We start from the raw sequence: 17,152 nt of genomic DNA on the forward strand, positions 1-17,152 counted from the left end.
CCTGCTGGACGTTTTCTACAAAAAAAAGCCCTGGGTGTGCCTATACTTTTCTGCTGCTTATTTATTTATTAGTTGTTGTTGTTTTTAGTCTCCACCCACCCAAAGGGTCTCGTGACAACTTACAACATTAAAATCAATAAGGTAAAAACAAATCAAAAATATAAAATACTAGCCACATGTTTTAATATTTTAATGTTATCACTATGCCACTGTTGAAACAGCCCAAATGTGATTATTTACCCTCCAAAGGCGAACCTAAACAATTCAGTTTTGCATGCTCTGTGGAAACTAATGTGTTCGGCAGGGCACAGGTGTCATCCAGGAGTGCATTCCACAGGGTAGGGGCCACAACTGAGAAGGCCCTTCTCCTAGTGACAGCTATCTGAGCCATCTTTCCTTCTTTCTTCCCTAGAGCCCTGTTCAATCTTTATAATTTTTGATGATCTAGCCACATGTCAGAGGAAATAATGACATGCACAATCCTCTCAATACATATGTTCACCACTATGTACAAACTGGTACATGTTTTTGGAAACCCACATTTTTTTAAATTATTTTATCTATATCCAGCCCTCCCCTTAATGGGCTCCCCTTTGCCTGTGCCCAAGCTGGAAAACCACACACATTGTCTCATTCACCCACAACAGTAACCCACACATATAGAGAAGATTGCACATCATGCTGTTCCCCTATGTTTGGCCTGGTTGCGAAAATTGTAACAACTGAACAGGGCTTATATCATCTCCTTTTCAAGTGGAAAGTCCTCAAGGAAAGAGCCTACTTTGTCATTACCTTGCATGTTGAATCATAGAGTTGGAAAAGACCTCCAAGAGTCATCTAGTCCAACACCCTGCATAATGCAGGAAATACCCACACACACATACACACACAGTGACCCCTGCTCCATGCCCAGAAGATGGCAAAAAAAAAAATCCCAAAAGCCTCCAGGCCAAAGCGGCCTGAAGAAAATTGCTTCCTTACCCCAAAGTGGCAATCAGCATTTCCCTGGGTATGTAAGAAACGTAGCTGAAGATGAACAAATAGATAAGAACCTGCGTACCAGGACGCCCTGACCAGGATAGCCCAGACTAGCCTGATCTCATCAGTTCTCAGAAGCTAAGCAGGGTCAGCCTTTTCCAGTATTTAGAAAGGAGACCACCGAGGAAGTCCAGGGTCACAACATGGAGGCAGGCAGTGGCAAACCACCTCTGAAGGTCTCTTGCCTTGAAAACCCCACGTGGTCACCACAAGTCAGCCGTGACTTGACAGCATTTCCCACCACCGGTTACCAGGAAGAGAAAAGTAGGATGTTCTCTTTGTCACCTTTTCCAGTTCGGACGACGTCGACTTCCGTGGTTCCACCACGACACTCACGCAGAGCACTGCGTCTTTTGGCATGGCTCAGATGCAACCACCGCCTTCTATTTCAACGTCATCCATGCCATGGTTAGGCAGCGGGCAGACCAGCACCGGAGCAGGCATAGTATGTACCTTTGGGCTTGTGTGTTGCTATAGCCATCAACACATTTTGTGTTCTTTCATTTTTTCTATAAAAATTACAAGACGGTGCCAATTAAGCCATGGCAAGAAATACCAAAGCAACTGCCTCCTTTTAGGAATCATGTAATAGTCCTGTATGGTTTATTGGGGCAACACTAGTATGTACATTACTGTGTGCTCCCCGTTCTTTCCGAATGATATCCAGTAACACATTGATTCGCAGGTAGTGGGAAAATGTGGTGGAGTCCCTCAACTGGTTGTGAGCTTTGCCACTTACACAATTGCGGATGTTAGGAGAAGCACTTTTTAAATTTTTGTACATAAATCAATAAAGAAACAATGCAAAATCCCAGAGGAAAAATGCTATGAGTTTATTTTTATATTATAACAGCAACAAACAAACAAAAAAACCCTAGTCCAAACTGATTTAATAAAATTAGGATGAGTGTTGCAGTTAATTCCATTTCTGTGCAAAGAAGACCAGAGGCTTTCTTCCTGGCCTTACACTTACCTTTCCAGTGAGCTTATCCAGTTCAGCAATACCCAGTGTCATAAAGCAAGGACCAGTCCCATTTGTGAGTGTCCCATTGTTTTAAAACAAAAATAAAATCACCCACAAGTATAAAAATTGCCACAGCTAGAAGAAGGCGTCTTGTTTCTGCTTACAGGGAGTTTTAGTGCTCAGGTTTTTTTCCATGACCACCCAAAAATACGAATTCCCCCTCCCTGCAAAATTGAAAATTCTAATAAGGGTTATATAGTTCAGTAAAGTAAGAGCCCCATGGTGCAGAGTGGTAAAGCTGCAGTACTGCAGTCCTAAGCTCTGCTCATGACCTGACTTCGATCCCGGCGAAAGCTGGGTTCAGGTAGCCGGCTCCAGGTTGACTCAGCCTTCCATCCTTCCGAGGTTGGTAAAATGAGTACCCAGCTTGCTGGGGGGGGGGGGGGAAGTGTAGATGACTGGGGAAGGCAATGGCAAACCACCCTGTAAAAAAGTCTGCCGTGAAAATGTCATGATGCGACGTCACCCCAGAGTCGAAAACGACTGGTGTTTGCACAGGGAACTACCTTTACCTTTAGTTCAGTAAAATGTATTGCGTAAAGCCATTGGCCATTACCATTACAACAACTTACAAGTTAAAAGCAGTCAAAGATTCTAAAATTAACACATTCAAATTTAGATTATTCACAATCTTAGTTACATACAGCATCCCCGTGAATCCGTAATCAGGCTCTAACTGTCTAGTTAACAACATCATTTTACTGTTTACTGGATACTGCCTTTGCCCTGCTTTTGCTAGCAGCCAAAGCAAAAAGTGCTACCTTATAAGAAACCGTAGAGTCAATATCTGATAACAGAAATATTAGCTTGGCCATATCAGAAGCCATATACAATTGATTTGTTATTTCAGTCAGGAACTTGCGTCTGGGTTCTGAATACAGTGAGCAAACCACAGCATAATGGAAGAGGTCCTCTATAGAGGTTTTGCTTATACAAATACGCTGTTCCCGAGGGGTTTTAGAGCATCACCCCAGGAGGTATTCTGTTGGCACGGTCTGAAACTGCAGAACTGTAAATGCTGATCTAAGTTTACTCACAGTAAGGGTTATATAGGATTCCAACCTTAAACATAACACTGTAGAAGGGGATGTTTCACATGCAGTCCTTCCTCTTGGCCATAAATGTCATTTGCTGTGTTTTTTTGCCATGTGTGGAGGAAGGTGGTCATCAACCTCACACAATATTTCTTTTGCATGAAGCTAATCAAGCGGAACTTGAATAATGTGAAACGAATGGCTTCGCATCCGGTCCATCAATATTGTAAGTAAAGTTATCCAAACGGCAGGGGAAACCCTTGAGGATACAACACCAGATCCTGCTGTTGTTTTCTTCTGTGTCAGTAACGTGATGATATGGCCCCTGCTTATGTCCCCCAGATCTGACGGGAGCCCAGGATGGGAGCGTGCGGATGTTCGAATGGACGAGGCCACAGCAACTGGTGTGCTACCGGCAAGCAGGCAACGCGAGGGTTACTCGAATGTACTTCAATTCTCAGGGGAATAAGGTCAGCACTTTCACCGCACTTCTAAATAAGCATTTACTTGTTCGACAGATGCCGAGCCCATTAAAACGAAAGCGTTTGCAGCCTTTAGAATATAACAGCTCACCTCTAGCAGGAACAGAGGCACAAGAAAGTGAAGGAGTGGGAGGGAGGAATGCATTACCACCACTGCAAATTGAGAGGGCTTATTTAGACATCAGTAGTACCCTAGAGATTTTGGGGGGGTTAGCTTTCGAGAGTCAGTGCTGCCTTCGTCAGATACAAGGGAAGGAAGGAAGGACGCTCCACCCTGCCCAGCCCTCTCCCGCTTTGGAAACAGCTGAGCAGGGGCTGCCTGGTTCTTCCTTTATTCAGATCGAGCAAGGAAGGACGCTCCACCACCGCCACCCCCCCATCAGCCCTTTCCCGCTTTGGAGGCACAGTCAGCATGAGTGGGGGAGGGGCGCCTGCCCCCCTCCACAGCGAGGTGACACCCTAGGCTGCTGCCTACCTCACCGACTCCCATGCGCCAGCCCTGGAGAACCAGGTTTGATTTCGGGGAGGGACGGTGGCTCAGTGGCAGAGCATCTGCTTGGGAAGCAGAAGGTCCCAGGTTCAATCCCTGGCATCTCCAAAAAAGGGTCCAGGCAAATAGGTGTGAAAAACCTCAGCTTGAGACCCTGGAGAGCCACTGCCAGTCTGAGTAGACAATGCTGACTTTGATGGACCAAGGGTCTGATTCAGTATAAGGCAGCTTCATATGTTCATATGTTCCCACTTCGGCACATGCAGCCAGCTGGGTGACCTTGGGTTTAGTCCCATTTCTCTTAGCGTTCTCTCAGCCCCAGCTACCTCACAGGGAGTGCCTGTTGTGGGAAGAGGAAGGGAAGAAGATTGTAAGCCACTCCAAGACTCCATTTGATAGTGAAGGACAGGGTATAAAACCTACTACTTCTGCTTCTTGTTATTGCTTTTCTGGTAGCAGGAGCTCATTTGCATATTATGCCACACACCCCTGATGTAGCTGGTGCTCCCAAGAGCTTACAGTAGGCCCTGTAAGAAGTGCCCTGCAAGCTCCAGGAGGATTGGCTGCATCAGGGGTGTGTGGCCTAATTTGCAAAGGAGTTCCTGCTACAAAAAAAGGCCCTGAATATTATTATTTAGTGACATAACTGAAATGTGGGTTGCATCAAGATGTTTTGGAGAATTGCATAAAGCCGAACGATGTAAACTGTAGAGTTGTGAGCATATTGCGGGGGGGGGGGGGGAGTGTTCTGGGTCACGACTTCAGCCCTTTGTCTGCCTCCCATTTAAGCCTCTCTAATGAGTGATGTTCCTCCCACCCTTAGCTCACACCAAGCTGCGTTATGCAGAGCTGGTCAAAGCTGTCGCGGTCTACTCTGCCTGGCAGGGGCTCTCCAGAGCCTCAAGCTTAAGGTCTTTCCCATCACTTGCTCCCTGATCCTTTTGCACTGGAGATGCCAGGATTCAAACCTGGGACCTTCTGCATGCAAAAAGCAGCTGCTCTGCCACTAAGCCAGAGCCCTTCCCTGACACTTCCCGGTGTTTCTGGTGAATCATCCCCTTGGCGTGTGGTGCAGTCCTGCAAACTCTTAGATAATCTTTCCATAAGTCCTGGATCACTTTTTGCTCTTGATTTAAAGCAGTTCATTACAAAACACTGGGCAGCCTTTGTGTCAGGGGGACTTGATGAGCAAGAACACCAGTCTCTCCTGCCTGGGCAGAAGGCTATAAATACTCCCATAATGCCTCTCAGCAGGAAGACCAGATCCTGCCAAGCTCCACAGGAGCCCACTCGGGAAGTTCTCAGTCTTCTCTCGGCACAGTGTGGAAGAAAAGGAAGGTGTGAAGTGGAAGGGACTGCAGCTCAGATAATTCTGGTTAAGAAACCAGCTTGCGGAGTTCTGAGTGCTGCAGAGATGGGGGGGAGTTCTTAGCAGGGGAGGGGCCGTTTGATCCAGGAAGCAACACCAAGTAGGTGGGTGGGATTTTTCAGCCCGATAGTTTCCACCTTGAGCTGGCCACCTGTTGCAGGAAGACTCATTGGGAGAGGGGGGTCAAGAGTCCATGTTCCTGTTTTGCATGCAGTCATTCCCAGGTTCGATTCCCAACATCTCTGCTTAAAAGATCTCCCATAACAAACGTTGGGAAGGACTCTCTCTGGAAGAATCACTTGCGGTCAGAAGCAAAGGGGAACCAGTTTTCCAGATTTGTAGGTTCAAGGCTTGACATTTCTATTACCTTTCTAAAAGGGGGTGGGCTCACACAGGTCCTCCTTTCCCACCTTCTTGAAGATGGGGACAACATTTCTGTACTAATTTATAGCAAGGTTTAAAAGCTACTTTATGAAAAAGTATGTTGCCGAGAGTGCCAGATATTTTAACAATCCTGTTGTTGAAAAGTTTGCCTCTGTTTTCATAAAGCCATGAATGCTGTCAACAGAACAAATCAAATCTGTCTCTCTGCAGTGCGGCGTGGCGGATGGAGAAGGCTTCTTAAGTGTGTGGCAAGTAAACCAAACAGCAACTAATCCTAAACCTTATATGGTAAGCAGTCAGAGCAATTCCTTTTTGTATCTCTTATTTTCCCCATGTTTGGGGCAGCTGAAGAGGAGCTCCAGGTCTCTCTCTCTTTCCTGGTGATGCTCTCGGATGTCCTGGGGAGGGGATCGGGGTGGGGAGACTTTGGCCTCAGCCAGAGGAAAGGCAAGGTGTTCCCAGCCCCCCTTTGTCCTCACTGTCTCCTGGGAGCCACTTCCTCTGCTTGAAGGCAGCCTCAGAGCTGCCACGTCTGTATTTGACAAGCAGCTTCTCCAACAACGCCCCTCCTTGCTATGTTCATGAGAAGGTTGCCGCTTAAAGGAAGGTCAAAGGGCACCAGGCTGTGGCCTGCCACTTCCAGGGCAGGGTTGCTGCCTCCAGTTCACTCTTTTGCTGTGGCCTCCCTCATAGTAGCGCTACTCCATGTAGACGCATGGGGGAGAGGAACAGCTGCATGGCTACTGATGGAAATGTTAAGAGTGAACTAAGCTGGTAAAAGGCAGGGGTGGAATTCTAGCAGGAGGTCCTTTGCATATTAGGCCACACCCCCTGATGTAGCCAAGCTCCAAGAGCTTACAAAAAAGAGCCTTGTAAGCTCTTGGAGGATTGGCTACATCAGGGAGCTCCTGCTAGAATTCCACCTCTGGTAAAAGGTAAAGGTAGTCCCCTGTGCAACCACTGAGTCATTACCGGCCCATGGGGTGATGTCACGTCATGACATTTTCTTGGCAGACTTTTTACGGGGTGGTTTGCCATTGCCTTCCCCAGTCATCTACACTTTCCCCCCAGCAAGCTGGGTATTCTACCCACCTTGGAAGGATGGAAGGCTGAGTCAACCTTGAGCTGGCCACCTAAACCCAGCTTCCACCGGGATCAAACTCAGGTCATGAGCAGAGCTTGGACTGCAGTACTGCAGCTGTACCACTCTGCACCACAGGGCTCTTATAGAACTAAGTTTGAGGGGCCCTTAAAATCTCTTGGTCCCTTTTGCTCTTGGCCAGAGTATCTCTGTAAAGAGCACCAGGTTAGCAACCTGCAAACAGAGGCAGTCACTGCTCATTGACTAGAATGGCAGTCTTCAGCCTGTGGGTCAGGACCCTCGAGTGGGTCACAGAACCCCACCTTGCCCCACAGAGCCACCGTATTTTATTGCTGCTTTTGGGAAGAGCCTTGAGTTGAAAGCCAGGGCAGCACGCCTCCAGTCTCGCTTTATATGAGTTCCAAGAAGGACGGCAAAATGGCAAGGCAGGGCCACTCAGCGGTAGAGAGGAGTCCTCCACAGCTCTGACACTGGGCTTGTGACTTATGATGATGCACTTCCTGCTGCTCAGCTTGTATTTCCTGTTCCTGCTCATGCGTTGAACCTTAACACCAGCAGGGTCTTAACTCTGTCCCCTCTTCCTGTCATGTGGCTCTGAGGTCACGTCACACGGTTGCAGCCCAGAGAGTGAGTTATGGAAGCATAAATTCCTTCCTCCTCCGTGGCCCGTGATTCGGAGCTGACACCTTGCTGAGGATTCTTCCCGGGACGTTTTAGATCAGCCACTTGGCTTAAGAAGCGCTCAGCCTAGAATGGTTCCAATTGCTAATGGTCTGTCCTGTGCGGCTGATATCTGTATGTCTTGTCTTGACAGAGCTGGCAGTGCCACAGCAAAACCACAAGTGACTTTGCATTCATTACCTCTTCGAGTCTGGTGGCGACGTCTGGGCAGTCTAGTGACAACAGGTGTGTCTGTGTATTTAAGAACACCAGAGAAGCTGGGTTGGATCAGGCCAGTGGCCCATTCGGAGCTTTTTTTGTAGCAGGAACTCTTTTGCAAAAGAATGAAATTGCTCAATTAAATTGCTGAGCAGTCGGGTTAGAACTGATAAAAGGAAGTCCTTCTTCACCCAAAGGGTGATTAATGCACAGAATTCACTGCCACAGGAGGTGGTGGCAGCTACATGCACAGACAGCTTCAAGAGGGGATTAAATAAAAACATGGAGCAGAGATCCATCAGTGGCTATTAGCCAGAGTATAGATGGAACTCTCTGTCTGGGGCTAGTAATGCTCTGTATTCTTGGTGCTTAGGAGGGGCAACAGTGTAAGGACTTCTAATGTCCTGGCCTTACTGATGGACCTGCTGATGGCACCGGGGTTTTTTGGCCACTGTGTGACTCAGAGTGTTGGACTGGATGGGCCATTGACCTGATCCAACATGGCTTCTCTTATGTTCTTAAGCCACACACCCCTGATGTAGCCAATCCTCCAAGAGCTTATAGTAGGCCGTGTAAGAAGAGCCCTATAAGCTCCTGGAGGATTGGCTGCATCAGGGGTGTGTGGCCTAATATGCAAAGGAGCTAATGCTACAAGAAAAGCCCTGGGCCCATCCCATCCAACACTCAGTGTCACACAGTGGCAAAAACCCAGGTGCCATCAGGAAGTCCACCAGTAGGGCCAGAACATAAGAGAAGCCACATTACATCAAGCCATTGGCCCATCCACTCCAACATTCCATTTCACACAGTAGCCAAAAACGAAGTACCAGCTGGAGATCCACCAGTGGGGCAGAACTCCTGAAACCCTCCCCCTGTTGCTTTCCCCAAACACCAAAAATACAGATATTTAATTTGTAGCCCACATCCTCTCCTCAACAAAGGACTCAGAGTGGTTCATGCCACACGCCACATAGCATTAAAACTTAAAATAGATTGTAAAGCTGATAAATACAAATAAAATAAATGGATTCTAATTAAAATGTAAGTGGTCATCAGCTCTGGAAGAAATCTGGACTGACAGATGGCTCACCCATACTCCTGGTTAATGAACATATGAAGCTGCCTTATACTGAATCAGACACTTGGTCCATCAAAGTCAGTATTGTCTTCTCAGTATAATAAAATGCTGCACAAAACAAAGCAGCCTTACGAAACTTTGATAGATCCCAGAGGGCACCAACTTGCTTGGGGAGCTGGTTCCAGACGGGAGGGGCAGCCACTGAGAAGGCCCCGGTGGATGACACGCTGCCTATTTGTGGACCAGACACCTGCAAGAGGCCCCATGATGAAGACTGAAAGAGGCAAGGGTGGGTCATATTGGGCAAAGTCAAAAGAGCAGGAAGGTCTGTGCCAGCACTGCAACTTGGTGAATAATAATGATATTGGATTTATATCCCACCCTCCACTCCGAAGAGTCTCAGAGCAGCTCACAATCTTCTTTACCTTCCTCCCCCATAACAGACACCCTGTGAGGTGGGTGGGGCTGAGAGGGCTCTCACAGCAGCTGCCCTTTCAAGGACAACCTCTGCCAGAGCTATGGCTGACCCAAGGCCATCCCAGCAGATGCAAGTGGAGGAGTGGGGAATCAAACCCGGTTCTCCCAGATAAGAGTCCACACACTTAACCACTACACCAAACTGGCTCTCATAGAATAACCTCTGTGTTGATTTGTATCCTGCAGAAACGTGTGCTTGTGGGACACGTTGGTGTCACCAACGAATAACCTCATACATGGTAAGTTTAATACTCCGTGTCAAAAGGTGAGGGAGGTTTCCCTAAATAAGTGGTGGACCTGCGCAGGGACAGCATCTCAAAACCAACGCATTGGGTTTGAATTCAGAAGGTGTCCAAGACAAACCTTTGGCTTTTCCAGATTTCAAGTCACAAAACCTGGAAAGAGTTTCCTCTATCCGTCTGTTACGTAGAATTTTATCCCAGCCTCTTCCAAGGGAACTCGAGTCCTCCATTCTCATTTCATCCTCACGACCAGTGTTCCCTCTAAGCTGAGTTAGTGTGAGCTAGCCCACAATTTTTTTAGCCTCCAGCTCACACATTTTTGTCTCAGCTCAGGAAAAATGGCCCTAGAGCAAACTAATTTATGCAGCAGCTCTCAGTTTGATGCCAGCAGCTCACAGCTTTAATGCCAACAGCTCACAAAGTACAATTTTTGCTCACAAGACTCCACAGCTTAGAGGAAACATTGGAAGTGACAGTTTTAGAGGGGAGATATAGAAAGAACCCTAAGAATGAGCGGGTCTGCCCTTGTGGAGCAGGGGCCATCGGAAGTGTTGAACATGTTCTCCTCTCGTGCCAGTTTTACCAGGAGATACAGGCAAGGTTAATTAGTCCCTTAATAAGTCGATTTCAGGGCCATTTCAGTCTTTCTAATTTTGAGATCACTAGGAAGTCTCTTATGGGAGTGAACCCACAGATTACAGGGCCTTGTGCGAGGGTCTTTTCAACTGCATGTAAAGTTCGCAATGATATATTCCAGGGGTGGCCAAGGGTAGCTTTCCAGATGTTTTTGCCTACAACTCCCATCAGCCCCAGCCATTGGCCATGCTGGCTGGGGCTGATGGGAGTTGTAGGCAACAAAACATCTGGAGAGCTATCCTTGGCCACCCCTGCATATGTTATGTTCTGAAGCCAAATTTTAATTGCTATTTTATATAACTGCCCACTGTTATCTTATGCGATGTTCGAATAGGTTGTATTTTAGCTTTGTTTTTAGCTTTTGTAATTTTTTTTCTGATTTGGGTTGGTCATTGACCGTATTAAAATTGAAAGGACGAATTGAACAAACGAACAAACATACTCGTGACAATTCTTTGAGGCTGGTCAGACTGAGAGTGACTGGCCCCAGATCACTCTGTGAGCTTCATGGTGATATGGAGACTCGAGCCCAAGTCTTTCAGATCTTAGTCCAACACTCGACCGCTATATTTCGGTGGTTCTCTGGGAGAGCTACCAGATAGACATTTCTGGCCTGAGCAGTTTGAAGTTGACGTTGCTGGAAACGGGGCATTGGATCCTGGGTGGTTCTTTGCTTTGATGACCTCACATCTCACTTACCAGCCAAGTCGGTTCCAGAGTAGCCAACCTGGCTGGAAAGGTTAAGGGGAGGTGTCTGTTATTCCAGTCTCACTGAATTGAAAAAAAAAACCTGATACCAAAAACATCAGAATAATCAGAATATCAATGGGCATCTTGGACATAACGGATTGTAAAATGTATGGAAATTATTTTACCGTATATTCTATTTTCAGATTTTGTGTTTGTTTTTAACTGTTGTGAGCCACCCTGAGCCCGTTAGGGGAGGGTGGGATATAAAATCTTTATAAAATAAAAATAAAACAGCAGGCTTGGGGGATTTGAATCTCCCTAGTCCTAAATCAGTATGCCTTCCACCACACTGCTAGCAACCCCATTAGTATTGGCCTACAGCATAAGGTTCATAATGCACACCCCAAAAGAAGAAGAAGAATTGCAGATTTATTCCCCGCCTTTCTCTCTGAGTCAGAGAGAGCGGCTTACAATCTCCTATATCTTCTCCCCCCACCCCCAGCAGATGCCCTGTGAGGTGGGTGGGGCTGAGAGGGCTCTCAGAGCAGCTGCCCTTTCAAGGAGAACTCCTACGAGAGCTACAGCTGACCCAAGGCCATTCCAGCAGGTGCAAGTGGAGGAGTGGGGAATCAAACTCGGTTCTCCCAGATAAGAGTCCGCGCACTTAACCACTACACCAGACTGGCTCTCTTCCCAACTGTGTTTCTCTCCCAGGCTTCACGTGTCACGACAACGGTGCTACAGTCCTTCAGTATGCGCCGAAGCACCAGCTGTTGATTTCCGGAGGCAGGAAAGGTTATATCTCCATCTTCGACATCAGACAGAGGCAAGTCCTTCATACCTTCCAGGCTCACGACTCCGCCATTAAGGCCCTTTCCCTGGACACCTCCGAAGAATGTTTCTCTACGGGCTCGGCGGAAGGCAACATGAAGGTAAGGAAGGTCCAGGGGTGGAATTCTAGCAGGAGCTCCTTTGCATATTAGGCCACACACCCCTGATGTAGTCAATCCTCCAAAAGCTTACAAGGCTCTTTTTTGTAAGCTCTTGGAGGATTGGCTGCATCAGGGGGGGGTGGACTAATACGCAAATGAGCTCCTGCCAGAATTCCACCCCTGGGAAGGTCCACGTGTGCAAATGGTTTGTCTGTACAAATGAGTGATGCTTTTGATTTCTGAGGCAGCTGTTTATTGCAGGCAGTTGAATAAATGCTTTTTGTGCGTGGCAAGGGCTGCCAAGTCACAGCTGGCTAATGGTAGCCCCAGCAAGGGGCTTCCAAAGCAAGTGGGAAGCAGAGGTAAGTTTTCCCATAGCCCTCCCTCTGCAGGGTCTGTCTTGGTGGTCTTCCTTCCACAGACCCAGGGATCATTTTGTAGCAGGAGCTCCTTTGTATATAAAGCCACACGCCCCTGATGTAGCCAATCCTCCAAGAGCTTACAGGGCTCTTCTTACAGGGCCTGCTGCAAGCTCTTGGAGGATTGGCTACATCGGGGGGGGGGGGCTAATATGCAAAGGAGCTCCTGCTACAAAATGAGCCCTGCAGCTACTGACCCTGCTTAGCTTCTGAGACCTGTCGAGATTCGGCTCTACCACGCCATCTTCCCTCCTAAACGCTTTGTAGGCCGACAAATGTTTCATTTTTGTAGAACAACGTTTGAGTCCAGCTGCACCTTTAAGACCAACAAGGTTTAATTCATGGTATAAACTTTCGTGGACATGCACACTTCATCAAATAACTGCAACATTGAATCTGATGACGTCTGCATGCACACAAAAGTTTATACCCAGATTTACCCCTTGTTGGTCTGAAGAAGATGATATTGGATTTGTAACCCACCCTATACTTTGAATCTTTGAATCTCATAATATAAATTATAAAATTTATATCTCTGCTACCTAAATAGGTGCACACACTGCCTGGCCTGACATGGCTCGGCCCAACCAGGTCTCTTTTATGTCAGATCCGGCCCTCATAACAATTGAATTTGACCCCCCTGCATAGGACTTTCCATGCAGTAGGCACTCAGAGATGGTTTGCCATTGCTTGCCCCTTGGATATCCTTGGTGGTCTCCCATCCAAGTACTGGCCGGGGCTGACCCTCCTTAATTTCTGAGATCTGACAAGATCAGTCTAGCCTGTGTCAAAAGTCACTCCATTTTGTTCCTCTTGCCATATGTATCCAATTAAACAATGCTGTGCTTGTGCTACCTATGCTGTTTTGATGTAGCCTGTTACTTGCTGCTTATCTGAAGGGAGGATGGTATGTCTGGGAGCTGGTTAGTTGCTAAGTAACCAAGGCTGAGGACTGGAGAGATGCGATCCGGAGAACTGATAACGACACCTGTGGTGATGAGAGCTTATTCGAAACCCTGCGCAAAACGCCCGCTTTAGCTTGGCGCGCTTTGGCTTGAATTATAATAGTCAGGGCAAAGGTTTATAAGTTGGAGGGACTGGCAGGAAGGTCATTTCTGGCAACGTGTGTGTATGCCCATGAAGCTGGAATAAAGACCTTGAACTCTACTTGTCTTTTCTTTGGCTCTGGGTTTGACAGCCTGGGCCATCCAGGTCAGGGAAAATTCAATATACTGTTGCCCCAGAAGGTAGGACCAGAACCAATGGGTTGAAATTAAATCAGAAGAGTTTCCAGCTCAACACCAGGAAGAACTTCCTGACCGTTAGAGCGATTCCTCAGTGGAACAGGCTTCCTCAGGAGGTGGTGGGCTCTCCTTCCTTGGAGGTTTTTAAACAGAGGCTAGATGGCCATCTGACAGCAATGAAGATCCTGTGATCTTAGGGGGAGGTATTTGTGAGTTTCCTGTACTGTGCAGGGGGTGGGACTAGATGACCCTGGCAGTCCCTTCCAACTCTATGATTCTATGACAGACACTCATTTATGTGCACAGGATTACAGTAGGCTTTCCTCCACCCAGATAATCTCTTGATGGGATGTTTCTCTGCCATTCTGTCCCTCTAGGTGTGGAGGTTGACGGGCTACGGTTTGATCCACTCCTTTAAACACGAGCACGCCAAACAGTCCCTCTTTCGGAACCTCAGCGCCGGAGTCATGCAAATCGAAATGGCGCACGGCAACCGCATCTTCTCCTGTGGAGCGGATGGCACCCTGAAAATGCGGGTGCTGCCCAACGCTTTCAGCCTCCCCTCCGGCCTTTGCGAAATGCTGTAGGCTTCGTGCTGCCGTTGATCCCGGCTTAAGCAGGTTTTTTTCTAAACTATATATCCCAGGGGAAACAGTGCGAGGCTGGCCGTAGCTAGGGCTCTTAGGAGGGACGCTGCCCGTACTTTGCTTTAGAGTCGTCCTGCAGTGTTTGACGCTATAGTTGAAATTTGCAAAGATGAGCCACATTTTGACTTTTAAAAAAACAAACCCACACTTGTATCGTTTTGAGCACTGCATCTATGGATTGATGGGCTGGGAATGCATGCACTGTACTGGAATAGAAGTCCCCATTCAAGTGATCACATGGCCAGTACCCTGACCCACAAGCCTCGTTTATTAAGCAAGCGCCACACGTGTTTGCAGATGTACAGTTGACGCAAATCGATCAAGTTCTCTTTTTCTCTGGGTTTTTTTTTAAGTGTAATTTCTGAATATTTTTTCCAAGTCTTTGCCACTGATTTCAAGCATGTCTGCTGCTTTCTCCTCCACTTTTTCCCCCTTTGGAAACAATTCAGTGTGACGAAGCGGGTATGGGATGCCAGTGTGATCTTATGGATGATCACTGGGGGAATATCCAAAAAGTGGGGATGGTCACATAACGGGACTTATGTGCAATGAGGAACGTGCTGTGAGCTAAAGTACCTTCACTGTCAAACGCTGAAATGGAATCCTCCTCTTCCCCCTCCTCCTCCTAACTTAGTATTAATATACGGTTTATGCTGTAAAAATGCACAGAAGCACGTTTCGCAAGAGCAGTGGAGGGGTTTTCCTGAAATTGCACACTCCCTTCTGTTTCCCGGGTCTTTGGGTAGAGATGGACATGACGAAAGACACAAGGCTGCCACTGAAAATGGCGTTCCCCTCTCCCCCCTTCCACAGTGTTTAGCATACCTTAGCCCTACTGTGTGCTGCCCTCCTCCGCTTCTAGCCTTATCATTGGCTTCTAGAGAGAGACAGCAAAATGACATCAGGATTCGGGTTTCATTCTCTATTGCATAAGGGGGAGAGGAATTGGACACAGGGTGACATTTCAGGGGCAGCTCTGTATCTTGTATGACGTTTATTTTTGCCTTTTGACCCTGTTCCCCCCCCCCCCCCCCGTCTCCTGCCTTGGCATTAGGAATGTATTGTGAGCGTTAAATGTTTGTAGTGAACAAATAACCTATTTCTAGCCCTCTTCTGAACTTTGATTTGAAACAAAAACAATTATCCAAGGGGAAAAAAGCTATAGAAAAAAAACCCTACAGCTAGACCCATACAACGCCACATTTCGGATGAATGTCAGGTTTTCATGTGGCCAAGTAGCTGACAAACCTGGTAATTGGAATTACCACAGCATATTGTATAAAACTATGCAGAGGTCAATATTGTTTGCTTTGTAATATACCAGCTATTGTTTGTCATATCTAGATGTATTTTTCTCTGTTGTAAAACAGGAAGACATGTTCTTACTTAAGATACCGGAGCTGATGTCTGTGTATTTAAATGTTAACAAATTGTATTTTTCCTCCCTTCTCCGATGAGAATTTTGGTGTCTGTGGTGTACTGTAAAAAAATAAATATGCTACTACTATGGCAGGATAAAAATGCACCTTTTTGTCTAAAGACAGTTTTAATTGCAAGATGTGAAGTATGTATATGAAAAGAAAGCAGATGTAATTTGTTAGTTTTACCTTTGTAAGTTAAATAAATACATTTTATTTCACGGACACACCTCAGTCCCTTTTGTCTTTCACATTTCGCTGCATTAGCAGGAGATTGTAAAATGTGGACATAAAGGTAAAGGTGCAAGCACCAGCTGTTTTCGACTCTGGGGTGACTTTGCTTTCACGTTTTCACGACAGACTTTTTACGGGGTGGTTTGCCATTGCCTTCCTCAGTCATCTACGCTTTCCCCCCAGCAAGCTGGGTACTCATTTTACCGACCTCGGAAGGATGGAAGGCTGAGTCAACCTGAGCTGGCTACCTGAACCAGATTCCGCTGGGATCGAATTCAGGTCATGAGCAGAGGGCTCTGACTGCAATACTGCAGAATGTAACAGAAGGAGCTTGCTTTTGTAAGCGTGTGTGAATGCAAGAAGTTTCTCCATGCAAGTGTAAATGTCTGGGTTATTAAAGGGACAACTTCTTGCTGTATCTCTGGAATGCATTAATAATTTGGGGATGGGAACATCAAAAGATGACCTCTCTTGTGAATGGTGGTGCTTTGATCCTTCTTGCATCTCAAAAGGGATATGGCGAGGTGTTTCCCATGGAGGTTCAGCAGTGGGGAGAAGTCTGGCCATGGTCAGGCTGCACAGTAGAGCCCCAGTAGAGCAAGCCAGACGACGGGCACCCAAACTGTCATGTGTACCAAGATAATACACAACTCATGCTTCAGTGTCTAATGCATAGGATTCCCCCTGATAACCACAAAATGTGTATTATGTAGAAAATGTATAGCCTGTAGCTCCAGTAACCTCACTAGACATCTGCAAGTAAGGAAATCTATAATCTGAGAATTCACTGACCCCTCCCCCAGCTGACACCATACTAGATTCAGGTGGGTAGCCATGTTGGTCTGAAGCAATAGAATGAAGTCTGAGTCCAGTGGCACCTTTAAGAACAACTGATTTTAATTCGGAGGTTACGTTTTTGTGTGCACACACACAAACTTCGTTCTTCTTACACTTTATAGGTTAGAAAATGCACATGCAGCACCTTCAGTGACCATAAGTAACCCCACTGACCTAAACAAACACATGGATTAATTAGAAATTTTGGAGACTGATCTTAAGCAAACAATGACCCATAGTAACCTCAAAGCTAATTAGAACTTTTTGAGAATGACCTCAAGTAACCCCAGTGACCTAGAGTAACCCCAAAGTTAATTGGAAATTTTGAGAAATGACCTCAAGTAACCCCAATGACCTCGAGTAACCCCAAAGGTAATTGGAAACTTTGGGAAATGACCTCAAGTAACCCCATCGACCTAGAGTAACCCCAAAGTTAATTGGAAATTTTGAGAAATGACCTCAAGTAACCCCAGTGACCTAGAATAACCCCAAAGGT

General features: G+C 46.7%; 1 protein-coding gene across 8 annotated transcripts in view; it reads left to right on the top strand.

The window, feature by feature from the left end:
* Nucleotides 1-15,810, top strand: part of DMXL2 (Dmx like 2) — a 129,821-nt gene extending 114,011 nt beyond the window's left edge. For all 8 annotated transcript variants that reach the window (XM_060260326.1, XM_060260331.1, XM_060260328.1 and 5 more), the window contains 8 exons: nt 1,333-1,483; nt 3,262-3,322; nt 3,439-3,566; nt 6,032-6,109; nt 7,738-7,829; nt 9,544-9,596; nt 11,640-11,857; nt 13,898-15,810. In XM_060260326.1, the coding sequence (XP_060116309.1) occupies nt 1,333-1,483; nt 3,262-3,322; nt 3,439-3,566; nt 6,032-6,109; nt 7,738-7,829; nt 9,544-9,596; nt 11,640-11,857; nt 13,898-14,107 (991 nt within the window). In that variant the 3' untranslated portion in view covers nt 14,108-15,810. The remainder of the gene's footprint in view (nt 1-1,332; nt 1,484-3,261; nt 3,323-3,438; nt 3,567-6,031; nt 6,110-7,737; nt 7,830-9,543; nt 9,597-11,639; nt 11,858-13,897) is intronic.
* The last annotated feature ends 1,342 nt before the right edge of the window (nt 15,811-17,152 follow it).

The sequence above is a fragment of the Heteronotia binoei genome, chromosome 19 (assembly GCF_032191835.1).
Source record: "Heteronotia binoei isolate CCM8104 ecotype False Entrance Well chromosome 19, APGP_CSIRO_Hbin_v1, whole genome shotgun sequence".
Classification (NCBI taxonomy): Eukaryota; Metazoa; Chordata; class Lepidosauria; order Squamata; family Gekkonidae; genus Heteronotia; species Heteronotia binoei.